Source organism: Pongo pygmaeus, chromosome 6 (genome assembly GCF_028885625.2).
Source record: "Pongo pygmaeus isolate AG05252 chromosome 6, NHGRI_mPonPyg2-v2.0_pri, whole genome shotgun sequence".
Lineage (NCBI taxonomy): Eukaryota > Metazoa > Chordata > Mammalia > Primates > Hominidae > Pongo > Pongo pygmaeus.
Genome location: NC_072379.2, coordinates 74,383,137 through 74,396,971, shown reverse-complemented (window position 1 = coordinate 74,396,971; position 13,835 = coordinate 74,383,137). Strand labels below are relative to the sequence as shown.

At 36.6% G+C, this 13,835-nt stretch overlaps 1 protein-coding gene across 1 annotated transcript in view; it reads right to left on the bottom strand.

Annotated features, from left to right (window-relative positions):
* The window catches only part of VWDE (von Willebrand factor D and EGF domains), a 77,695-nt gene extending 68,076 nt beyond the window's left edge, over positions 1–9,619 (bottom strand). The window contains exon 1 of the mRNA XM_063667148.1: positions 9,380–9,619. Within this exon, the coding sequence (XP_063523218.1) occupies positions 9,380–9,437 (58 nt within the window). The 5' untranslated portion in view covers positions 9,438–9,619. The remainder of the gene's footprint in view (positions 1–9,379) is intronic.
* Between the last annotated feature and the right edge of the window lie 4,216 nt (positions 9,620–13,835).

Genomic DNA, 13,835 nt, shown 5'->3' with positions numbered 1-13,835 from the left:
AAAGTTATTTTCCAAAGTTTTGGAAGTATGCCTACTAAGCACAGGAAAACGAATGGGATGGAGGGGAGCAGGTTTGAAGGGGAAACAAGAAAAGCCCATGGCGAAAGGGAGAATTCTTTAGTCTTTTTTAGGAAACCTTTTATCTGAGCAGTCTTTGGCCTGTACGATACTTTTTCCATAAATCCACAGAGGCCGAACAAAAAGCTCCACTTTCCAGCACTAAAAGTGGAGAGAAGAGCAGGCAGTGAAACAGTTATCCTAAAATGCAACTCTTGTTTGAGGCTCCTGTGCTCCCAAATTACCCAAATAATAAGCACCACAAGGAACTGTCTGTATTTGAATACCAGAGTATCTTGTTGGCACAGTTGATAGAAAATCTTCGAATACTTATATTATATTTATTGATGGAAAACACTGTAATAAAGATGGCATCTATGAAACAGAAAGGTGAAAGAAACAATTCAGTCACTAAAAATACCTCATTGTGGAAAAACCTTATCTAACTAAAAAATTATCAAATACTTATTATATAATTCTAAATTACAGAAGTGTTTATAAATCAAAATCAATTTCTCAACTTTAATAAGAAGAACAAAAAATCAGAGATACTAATTTACAAGTGGATCTCACAAGTGTAGCCTATGAAAAATAAGTCATTATAATTAGAATTATATTTCTGCTTTTTATTTTGTTTGTAGTTATGGCAATTAAACTATACAAAGATATTATTTTCCAAATGATCTCTCTACAGAATTTTTTTTAGTACAAGATATTGGAAGTCAACACAAAAGGCTCCTCTTTCTTTTTGTCTCTAAATCCTCCGTAGTTGTTAACTTCCCAAAAGGCTCCGATGTCAACACGAAATAAGTATTTTATAAAATATGTGTAGACAGACGTCAAGGGATGTGCTATCATTTCATCTAATTTTACAATATCTCTAATACCCTTCAAAACAAGGACATTGCACCTGGTTAGAATCTTTTAAAAAAGAGATTTTGAAAGATATTCCTAATAAGATGTGCATAAATTATTAAAATGTTTTCTCTGATCTCTTTTCTACAACAGAATTTTGTCTTGGGAAAAAAAATCAATAACTCCATCTTTATTTTGTGTAGTATTCCTCCTTACTCAGCACCTTTGTAGTTCTTACATTTCTTCTGGTTTAGCTGCTTTGATAATTGTTTCCTAATACAAAGCCGAAAATGTAAGATGTGTAAAAGAAATCACTGCTTGACATCAACGACATTAGAGAATTGTGTAATATTTAACTCAAAATTTTATTTACTTTTACTCAATATTTATCTTATAAGATAATTTTAAATTCATATATTTTATATCTATTATTTCATAACTTTTTTCTAAAAATCTACTTACCTCATTTACAGTGTTCAAGGATTATACAGAAAGTTTAGAAATCTTATTAGCAATAATCAAGCATCATTTTCAAAATTTTATTCCAACCTTAGCTCTAGAATGCATGATATAGTTAAGTGAGGATTATATTGATGGCTTGGGCTCTCATTTGAGGATCTGAGGACGATGCTCAACAAATACTAAAAGAATAGCTCTACAAGCCCATCTCATTCATCAGTCAAGTTCATGGCATGATATACAGAGCTTTCTGGCAAACTGACAATATAACTTTTCCCCTCAAAAAAAAGTAGATATAAAATATACATTAAAATTTATACTTCTATTTATCCTGACTTCTTCCTGATATTATTTAAGAAAGTTGGGTAATATATAATAGAATTTACAGTACTTGAATTTCATATACTTTGGAAGAATGTGTCAAGTTAGAAATAATAGATCCATAGTGATAGCATATGCAAATAATTTCCTTTTTTTATTTCTATATATGAGGTAACCTGTAATAGATTATTTTCCAGTTTAATGTAATGACCAACCTGTATTAGATTATTTTCCAGTTTAATGTAATGACCAAGACTAGAATTCTCCAAAATTCAGAACTGGTTAATAAACAATATATTAAGAAGCCAAATAAATCATTTTATTTTTAAGAGATAAACATGCATAACCCTTGGTGACAGGTACTTCATAATAACTGAATTTGCAATTATAAAATCTTCTGTATATTATCCTACAGGAATTCCTACAGGAATTTCAAGTTTTTTTTAGTCTTTAAAATCTTATAACTTCTTCAAAGATTTGAGAAAGAGAAAAAACACTTTTGATCCCCAAATGTAATGAGAAATAAAAACTAATTTAGTTTCTGACATTCAAAATAGAATTTTGTTGGAAAATCATTCCATACTCATGGATTAGAAGAATCCATTGTCTGCCAGATGTGGTGACTCACGCCTGTAATTCCAGCACTTTGGCAGGCCAAGAGGCCAAGGCAGGTGGATCACCTGAGGCCAGGAGTTGGAGACCAGCCTGACCAACAAGGAGAAACCCCATCTCTACTTAAAAAAAAAAAAAATACAAAAATACAAAATTAGCCAGTTGTTGTGGTGCATGCCTGTAATCCCAACTACTCAGGAGGCTGAGGCAGGAGAATCGCTTGAACCCAGGAGATGGAAGTTGCAGTTGGCCAAGGTCGTGCCATTACACTCCAGCCTGGGCAACAAGAGTGAAACTCTGTCTCAAAAATAAAATCAAACAAATGAAAAAGAATCAATGTCATAAAAATGGCCATATGCCCTAAGCAATCTAAAGAATCAAGACTATTTCTATGAAACTACCAATGTTGTTTTTTACAAAATTAGAAAAAAAAAAAAAACTATTCTAAAATTCGTATAGAGCCAAAAAAAGTGTCCCAATAGCAAAAGCAATCTTAGGCAAAAAGAATAAAGCCTGAGGCATTACATTACCCAACTTCATACTATATTATAAGGCTACAGTAACTAAACATCATAGTAGTCATTCAAAAACAGACACACAGACCAATGGAACAGAATAGAGAACATAAAAATAAAGCCACACACCTACAGCCATCTGATCTTTGTCAAAGTCAACAAAAATTAACAATGGGAAAAGGACTCCCTATTCAATAAATGGTCCTTGGATAACTGGCTAGCAATAGGCAGAAGAATGAAACTGTACCCCTACTTTTCACCATATGCAAAAATTAACTTAAGATGGATTAAAGATTTAAATGAAAGACCTCAAACTTTAAAAATCCTAGAAAAAAACCCTAGGAAGTACCTTTCTGGACATGGGCCTTGGCAAAGAACTTATGACTAAGTTCTCAAAAGCAGTTGCAAAAAATCTAAAAATTAACAAGTTCGACCTCATTAAAGAGTTTCTCCACAGCAAAATAAACTATCAATAGAGTAAACAGACAACCTACAGAATGGGAGAAAATATTCAACCTACAGAATGGGAGAAAATATTTGAAAAAGGTCTAATATCCAGAATCTATAAGGAACTTAAATAATTCAACAAGAAAAAATAACCCCATTGAAAAGTGGGCAAAAGACATGAACAGATGCCTCTCAAAAGATGACATACAAATGGCCAGCAAACATATGAAAAAATGCTCAACATCACTAATCATCAAAGAAACGCAAATAAAAACCACAATGAGGTATCACCTTACACCAGTCCGAATTACTATTATTAAAAAGTCAAAAAACAACAGATGTCAGTGATGCTGTGGGGAAAAGGAACATTTATACACTGTTGGTGGGAATGTAAATTAAATCAGTCACTATGAAAAGCAGTTTGGAGATTTCTCAAAGAACTGAAAAAAGAACTATGATTCAACCCAGCAATCCCATTATGGGTATATGCCCAGGGAAAATAAATTATTCTACCAAAAACACACATGTACTGGTATGTTCATCCCAGCACTATTCACAGTAGCAAAGACATGGAATCAGGATGGTGCCCCATCAACAGTGAATTGGATAAAGAAAATGTAGTATACCTGAAACTGGTCCAATTGTCCCACAGAACTGATGTTTATGGTTTCTTTTGAATAAACATAGAAATTGACCCTCCCAGTCTTAAAACTTCAGAAAGTTTACAACTGTCTTATCTGAGTTCCTTTCTCAGGAAACCAACCATCAGGCCTCCCAGATGGTATCAAGGAACTGAAACTTACCAGATTACCACATCTGGTAAATGAGATTCCAAACCCCTACCCATCATGATTGCTTAACTGATCATCAGCTTCCTGTTGACCAACTCATCTTCCTTATTCCTCCTTAATTCCTGTATTCCTCCCTAATTCCTGTATTCCTACATGTAGCTATATTTCTTCCCTGCTATATAAACCCAATTTTAATCAGTCAGAGAGATGGATTTGAGACTGATCTTCCATCTCCTCAGCTGGAGCACCCTATAAAGCCCTCTTGCTTAGCAATACTCATTGTTTCAGTGATTGGCTTTTTGTGCAGGATATAGACTAAGCCCCTGGCATTTCAGTAATACATATACACCATGCAGCACTATGAAGCCATAAAAAAGACTAAAACATGTCCTTGGCAGCAACATGGATGCAAACGCAGGCCATTATCCTAAATAAATTAATGCAGAAACAGAAAACCAAATACTGCATGTTCTCGCTTATAAGGGCAAGCTAAACATTGGGTACCCACGGACATAAAGATGGGAACAATAGACACTAGGTACTACTGAAGGGGGAAGGAAGGAAGAGAGTAATGGTTGAAAGACTACCTAATGGGTACTATACTCACTATCTGGGTGACAATATCATCCATACCTCAAACCTCAGCAACATGCGATGTACCTTTGTAACAAATCTGCACATGTACTCCTTGAGAATCTAAAATAAAAGTTGAGATTTTTTTTAAAAAAATAGAATTTTAGGTTCTTCAGCAACACAGTGGTTGAAAAGCAAGGGAAAATAGAGTGACTAGTTTGCTAAATCACTTTACATTGGCTTTCTTTACATATCAAAAGACAAACTGAGGTCCTCTTCTGCACACAATTAGATTGAAAGTAAAAGGGCAGAAAATAATATATCCTACAAGCAGCAACCAGAAGAAAGGCAGTATGGCTGTACTACTATCAAACAAAGAAGAACTTGAAACGTAAAAGTCTTACCAGAGATAAGAGGGACACTTTATAATGATAAAAGGGTCAATCCATGAGGAAAAATAAAGCAATTGTAAACATAACTGAACCTAATAACAGAGCACTGAAATATGTGAAGCAAAATCCAGCAGAAATTCAGGGAAAAAATACACATTTTAACAATAATAATTGGAATCTTTAATATCCCACTTTCAATATCAATTTTAAAAACAGGCAGCATAATAAATATAAATTAGAACAACAACATAAACCAACTTGACCTAGCAGACATCTATAAACAATATTCCTAAAAATATCAGAATAGAAATTTTCCCCAAGTGCACATGGAATATTCGCCAAAATAGACAATCTGTTAGACAGTAAAACAAGCCTTGATAAATCTAAACAGAAAGCTGGGCATCGTGGTATGTTCCTATAAATCCAGCTACTAGGGAGGTTGACGTGGGAGAACTGCTTCAGCCCAGGAGTTCAAATCCAGCCTAGGCAACATAGTAACATCCTACTTCCAAAAATAAAATAACATAAAATAGAAATTGAAATTCAAAAAGATGAAATTCATATAAAGTATGTTCTGTGATTACAGTGGAATGAAATTAGAACTCAATAACAATGAAATTTTAAAAACTTTACAAATATGTGGAAATTTAACAACCGAAATAATCACTGACTCAAAGAATAAATGAAAAAGAAAATTAGAAAATACTTGAAGAAACGTTAAAATGAAGACACAATATAGCAAAATGTATGGAATGCTGCTACAGTAATGCTTAGAGGGACATGTATAGACAGGAATATGCCTATAGTATAGGAGAAAAAGATGAACATCAAGTTAACCTTGCACCTTAAGACACTGTAAAAATAAGACCATTCTAAACCTAAAGGAAGCAGAAGGAAGGAAATTTTAAAGATTGGATATAAAATTGATGGAACTGAGTATAGAAAAACAATAGAGAAAAATCAGTGAAACCAAAAGCTGGTTCTTTGAAAGAATCAACAAAACTGACAGACCTCTAAGTAGATTTATTGAGAAAAGAAGAGAGAAGATTCAAATAACTAGAAGCAGGAATGAAATAGGGGACACTACTGAAAACCTTATTAAGGAATACTATGACTGTTATATGCCAATAATTATAGATAACTTAGATGAGATTGACAAATTCCTAAAAAGACAGGAGCTGCAAAACCAACTCAAGAAGAAAAATACAATCCAAATAGATTTATAACAAGTAAAAATATCAAATCAGTCAAAAAACTACCCACAAAGAAAAGACCTGGCCCAGATGGCATCAATGCTAAATTCTACCAAACATTTCAAAAAGAATTACCACCAATTCATCTCAAACACTTTCAAAAAATAGAAGAAGATGGAACACTTTCCACCTCATTGTACGAGCCCAGTATTATAGCCCATTATCCTGGTTACCCTGACACCAAAGCCAGAAATATATATAACAAGAAAAGCTGACTATAAACCAATATATCTCTGGAATATGGGTGAAAAAATTTTCAGCAAACAGAATCCAGGAACATAAAACATACATATATAAAAATTATGACCAAGTGAGATTTATTCCAGGAAAACAAGGTTGGTTTAACATCTAAAATTGAATTACTATAATATACCACATAGATAGCACAAAAGTTGAAATCCACATGTTCATCTCAACAGACACAGGGAAAGCATTTTTAAAAATCCAACACCTTTTCATGATAAAAACACTCAACAAACTAGGAATAGAAGGAAGTTTCCTCAACTTGATAAAGGATATATACAAAAAGCCCACAGCTTACATTTTATGTGATGAAGAAAGACTGGAGGCTTTCCTATAAAATCAGGAATAAGACAAGTATGTCTACTCTCACCATTTCAATTCCACATTGTACTTTGGAATAGCTAATTCTACCCAGGGGGATTAACCAAAATAAATAAATAAAAGATATCCAGATTGGAAAGGAATAAGTAATACCATCTCCATATAGAAAATTCTAAGGAATCAACTAAAAAAACTAAAGTATAGTAGTCTCTCAGTATCCACAGGGGATTATTTCCACGACCCACAGAATGGGAGAAAATAATTGCAAATCACATATCCAATAAGAGAATTATATCTGGAATATGCAAATAACTTATACAACTCAATAAGAAAAAGGCCAAGTACCCATTTTTTAAAATGGCAAAGGATCTGAGTAAGTATTTCTCTGAAGAGAATAAGAAAATTTCTTATAAGGACATTAAAATGCTTGACATCATTAGCCATTAGGAAAATGACAATCAAACTACACTGAAATACCACTTCACAACCACGAGGATGGGTGGAATCCAAATCTCAGTTAATAAAAAGTGTTGATGGAAACACGAAGAAGTTAGAAGCTTTATACACTGTTGCAGAAATACAAAACAGCGCAGCCACTTTGGAAAACATCCTGGCTGTTCCTTAAGTAGTTAATTATAGAGTTACCCTATGACCCGGTATTTCCACTCCTAGGCATATATCTCGGAGAAATGAAAACATACGTCCAAACAAAACTTGTACCTTGGTGCTTTATAGCAGCATTATTTATAATAGCCAAAAGGTGGAAACAACTCAAATGTTCATCAACAAATGAATGTACATACAAAATATAGTATATCCACACAATGGAACATTATTCTATCTTAAAAAGAAATGAAGTACTGGTACATGCTACAAGATGAATGAAACTTGATAACACTGTGCTAGATGAAGTAAGCCAGTCACAAAAGACAACCTATTATATAATTCAGTTTATATAAAATATCCAGAATAGGCAAATGCAATGAGACAGAAAGTAGATAAGTAATTCCTTATCGCTGGGGAGAAAGGGAGGGTGATAGCGGGCATGGGGCATGATAGCCAAGGGTATAGTATTTCTTTTTGATTGATAAAAATGTTCTAAAATTGACTGTGGTCATCGTTGCATATACCTGTAAATATACTCTGAATATACACATATCTGTGAAAATGAAAAACCATAGAGTTGCACACTTTGAGTGATTTGTATGGTAAATGAACATCTTAATAAAGCTATTTGAAAAGAAGAAGTCTCAATAAATGTATTTTCCATTTACCTCGTCTTCTAGTTTTACTCCATTAAACATAAAGAACTTATCAATGTTACCAATGTTATGAACTTAAAACCTGGTAATGGGTAATATTTGTCTTCAGCAGAGAGATTACAAAGCTATTATACAGAGGCAAAAAAGGGTTGTGCAGTCTATAGTAAACATGAAATCTTCTTCCTTTATAAACATTGGTCATTTTTTTCCTGGAAATATTTATCTAACTGTAATGAACAGATATATGTTATTACATGTATTCTTTAAAGTTATTCATAAAGATTTAGTAACTCTGTAAGCAAACCAAAGAAGGACCAGAAAAAATATCATTGCAGAAAATAATAAATTTGATTTTAATATTTTATTTTTAAGTTTTGTATGGGATAGTGTTTGTATTCCCCTTTTACAAAGCAAACTTACATCAGTAAAATGGGTTAAGATCAAAAAAGGATAAGACAAAACTATACCCTGGACTGCTGTAAATGTTGTACATAATGTTTTTTCAAGCTGCAGATGGTTGAACACAGATCAGACTTATTTCTGAAAAACGTAAGGAAACTTGCAATATAAGAACAAGTCACCTTTCATTAATATTCCTATCTGTATGAACACAAAAACAAGCAGAAAGGGCTAATGAAAGTAGTTTTGGTTTAACTTCACTGTATTTTAAACTAAATGTTCTTTGTCATGGATTAAAGAAGTAGGAGGGGAGTATTCGCTCCACAGAGATCTCTTTTACAGTGCCAAAACTGATTCTAACATATATATACAAAAACCATAATACAGTATAATACGGATATACAAAACTTAACTTGGTGATTTATTGTAGGGATAAAATGTTCACCAATGAATTATTTCTGAGGGTCAGGTTGGAGGTGGAATTCGTGCAGTATGGAATTCAACTCTGTTCTGAGAATTCAGGTCCACTTGTGGCTAGCATACCTTGCAGATCCGGCGAAAGTTTCTCACAGTAAATTACAATGACCTCAAAGAGCAGGATAACAGCAGGAAACAACCAAAAACAGAACCAAGGGTCGTAGAGTAAGAGGAGGCAACAACCGCATGTGCGCAAAAGAAAACTGAAGAGTAACAGGCTGGAAATTGACCACTTCAAAGACAGCGGAGGGACAGAGAGCAGGCAGGTGAGGAACAAACATCGCTTGCTGCCTTAAAACGCACAGGGACGCTCCCCAAGTCATCCAAAAAGTCTAGCCTAGTCCCTCTACCGCCCACGCGGCGCCACTGCGCGCCCACCCCCGCGCGCCCTACCTAGCTGACCTTCCCCCCGGGCCAGGAACATCAACGCGATCACCAGCCCCCAGGCTCCGCCAGGCATCGCTGCTTCCACAGGTGGGGCGAAAGGCGTCGCAGAGCCCGGGCCGCGGGTGCCAGGAGGATGGGGCCACAGCAGCCCCTCGGGCCTTCTTTCTTGGATTTTCTCAGTCTGTTCCTGCTTGGAACAGGGAAGCTCCGCGTCCTCGTTCTGGGGCGCACCCAGTCCTTTCGTGGGATAGAGCCTTCGCGCAATCCCTCTGCGACTCCTCCGTTCCCATTTTGGCTGCTGGCTGACCTGAAAGCCACGCCCAACCTGTCCCCATAGCCCAGCGTGTACTGGCAGTGGCTCCGCCGCCTTGGATATCACCGTGCAGTCGCACAGCCAGGAGTCAAGTTACAGGGATGTAGCTCTCTGCGCGCTGCGTCTTGCTGTTCTAACAGAGGCTGTATGAAAACTTGGTAATCCTAGAAACTGCTCAGATGGACCTCCCATAAAAGAAGCCTCACAAGGTTCCGTTGGAAGGGGAAGTTTCCCATGATTATATCTGCAGACAGATTCCTAACTGTGTAATTGGCGCTGCTGGTTTGCACCCGAAGGCGAAGGCGCTGAAAATGCTCCTGTCACCTTAGATCTCAGTGATGAACGACAGGAGGAGGGAGTAGACACTAACATTGCAACAGTAGATGCCCTTTCTTCTGCCTCTGTGACAGGTTTTCAGAAGTGGAAAGGACTGCATTTAGACACTAGCCAAACCATGAGGTTTGTCACCTGTATTTGCCAGTGATTCCCAGAGCTCTTACAGTTGTCCCAGGACCCTTTAGCACATGGCCACTCCCAAGGTTGACCTGGGAGTTATTAGAAGATCAGAGGGCTCTAATGTCTTCCCCCAGCCTCGTTTTTGTTTTGTTTTTTTGTTCGAGACAGGGTCTCACTCTGTCACCCAGGCTGGAGTGCAGTGGCACAATCACAGCTCGCTGGAGCCTTGAACTCCTGGCGTCAAGCGATCTTCCCCCTCAGTCTCCCAAAATGCTGGGATTACAGGCCTAAGCCACCGTGCCAGGTCTAAGGTCTTCAGAAGTGTGGTTGCCTCTGCAGAGGAACAGGGTCCTTTTTTCAACTGATTCTACATCTCCTCACTCTCCTAGTTTTTCCCTGGCTGTCTGATTCCTTGAGTCTCCCATCCATCACCTTGCACTTGGTTCTCACAGAGCCTTTACCTGAAGAGGATAGTTTGGGGGTCCAAGTGGGCACCAAGGTTCCACCCACAAATTTGGGGGTTCAAGGTTAGGCATGGTGGTGGAAACAGGAGGTGCCCAAATGCATAAACAAGTATTTTTTTAATTGTATATAATTCTTTATTTTTAATTTGAAAGGTAAATTATCATTTAAAATTTTAAAGCTTATCATCTCCATAGTAAAAATATTAACCCATATTGGAAAATAATTTCTTTTTGGTACACAATACTTGTGTGTAGCCCTCTTTCAAATGCAGCAAGGGCACCCAATTTTCTGGATTAAAAATAAAATATTACTTTTTGGTGGACAGTAGGCAGGTGATTTTTATCTTAAGGCCTAAGTATGGAAGGGCAATATAATGTAGGCACAATGAAAACCCAGAGATTTCTTAGTGTACAGTTAAGTCTTTTGTTTCTGCTTAAAAAATTCTAATAAAACAGAGACAAGAAATTAAATGTCATTTTTCTCAATCTATTTGTGAAATCACCAGGAACAAAGTAATTTGATGTGAATCAAATCATAGCAGGTCTTTTGTGAATTTATTTTCTAGCAGTATCTATACAAATGTAGTAAACTTTTATACTTTCTTGGAGGACAACATTACTTATCTGACTTCCATCAAAATACAATTTCAAGTATCGTGTGGGCCTTATTTTTTTCTTCAGTTTTTGATTGTTTATGAGTTTATGAGTTTACAATAGACTTGTGCCAAAACCCAACTTCCCTCCATGTGAGTTAAGATGGAAAAAACTAAAAGCAACTTAAGAATTTTTTTTCAAGTCTCAGTAACCCGGTTTGGATCTGCAAGAATGTATCTATTAAATGTTAGTTATATCACGCCTGTAATCCCAGCGCTTTGGGAGGTCGAGGCAGGTGGATCACCTGAGGTCAGGAGTTCAAGACCAGCCTGGCCAACACGGTGAAACCCCATCTCTACTAAAAATACAAAACATTAGATGGGCATGGTGGCGTTCGCCTGTAGTCCCATCTACTTGGGAGGCTGAGGCAGGAGAATCGTTTGAGCCCAGGAGGCAGAGGTTGCAGTGAGCCAAGATAGCTCCTCTGTACTCCAGCCTGGGCGACAGAGCAAGATTCCATCTCAAAAAAAAAAAAAAAAATTAGTTATAGAACTGTATGAAAAACGAAAAGTAATAAAAATATTTTAATCTATGTCTCGTGAAGTTAATCAAAAATTGGTATAAGATTCTTTTTTATATTTTTGAACATTAAAAACAATGGATGCATGGTACCCCGCAATATAGAGACTGACAGCACTTGTAAAATGCAGTAAATATCACTGAGACAAATAATAAGAATGTCAGAGGGAAGAAGAAATGAAGCCAAGTGCTAATAAGTACAATATAGCTTAAATTAAAAGATTAACAGGAGAAAATTTTCAAATGATAATTTTCTAGGAAAAGGAGATAACAGTTTTTGTCAGGTTAATTTACAAAGTGATCAGCTTCAGTGAAAAAAAATATCAAATTCAAGGGGCAGAAAAACCCAGTGATTAAGTTCACAAATCCTAGGTTAAAAACACCTGGGCTGTAATTCTAGATCCGCTACCTATTTATCAGAAGTGTAACCTTGAACAGCACACTCAACTCCTCTTAACCTCATTTTTCTGTACAATAGAAATGACAATAATAGTACCCCATACAGTTAAAGAATCAAAAGTGTGTGTGCATGCCTGTGTGTGGCTGTGAGCGTGGAAGAGCATCTGGAGAAAGAGCACTCAGAATAACATTTGGTCCAGAGTAGCTATTATGGTTGAATGCAACAGTTTACTGTTATTAGAACTAGGGTAATATTCTACATAATTATACTTTCTCTTATATCTTATTATGTAAAGGTGCATCATTTCTTGGCACTACTCTATTACAGTGTCTGCATAGTTTGGAGTAAACTTCCTGGAAAATACATATTTATGTAACATACGAATTCCTCATCCCATGTTTTACTAAATGAGTGAGCCCTTTTCCAGAAATGTAAAATTGATAGGATTGCTTCTGGGGTTTACTTGAGCTGAACACAAGTACACTCAGAAGCAGAGGCTAAAACATACAGCAGGTCCTTGGTCATTTTGTTTAACGTCACTTTGTTATAACATTGATGGAAAAAATCGATTTCCAGCAGGGCCCAATGTCTATGTGGAATTGGCACGTTCTTTCCATGTCTATGTGGGTCTTCTCTGGGTACTCCCATTTCCCTCCACTTCTCAACTCTCTGTGTGTTAGGTGAATTGGCATGTCTACATAGGCCCTGCTTGAGTGATTGTGGTTGGGTATGTGAGTGCGCCCTGCGGTAGGATGGCTTCCTGAAGAGAGCTGGTTTACACCTCATGCCCTGAGCTCCTGGTATAGGATCTGGCCACCTGTGATCCTGAACTGGAGTAAGGAGGTAAATAATTATCTTGTTTTCGTTAATCTTTACTCAATGTATATATAGTTTATTTTACTGTTTAATATTAGAAGTATTTTGGTCTTTTTTTAGAAGTTGGTGATGTTTTTGTGACCAGAAATATGGTATAGTAGTTTAACTCATGTTGATATCAATTTGTCTGTAGTAAAACTGGTTTCATTACATGTTGTTTCACTTTACATCGCAGTTTTCAATAACCTATGGACAACGTTGAGGACTCATTGAATGTGGCTGTAAGTGTGGTCAAGTAATGAAAACTGATCAGCTGAGGGAGGAAAAAGACAAAAGTGGATGACCAAAATGAAGGTGAGGTGAGAAACAACATGTGAGAATAGAGAAACAGAGAAAAGCACCCATACACGTGCACACGTGCACACACACAAAAAAAGACAAACAGAAAGGAAGAGAGACAGACAGTGACAGAGAGATATGCTAATTCCTGATGGCTTTCCACTCAACAGCTCCAGAATCTTTCGAGGACTGCCTATGTTTCCTGTCTTGGATTAAGAAAATGTGGCACATAAACACCATGGAATACTATGCAGCCATAAAAAATGATGAGTTCATGTCCTTTGTAGGGACATGGATGAAACTGGAAACCATCATTCTCAGCAAACTATCGCAAGGACAAAAAAACCAAACACCGCATGTTCTCACTCATAGGTGGGAACCGAACAATGAGAACACATGGACACAGGAAGGGGAACATCACACTCCAGGGACTGTTGTGGGGTGGGGGGAGTGGGGAGGGATAGCATTAGGAGATATACCTAATGCTAATGATGAGTTAATGGGTGCAGC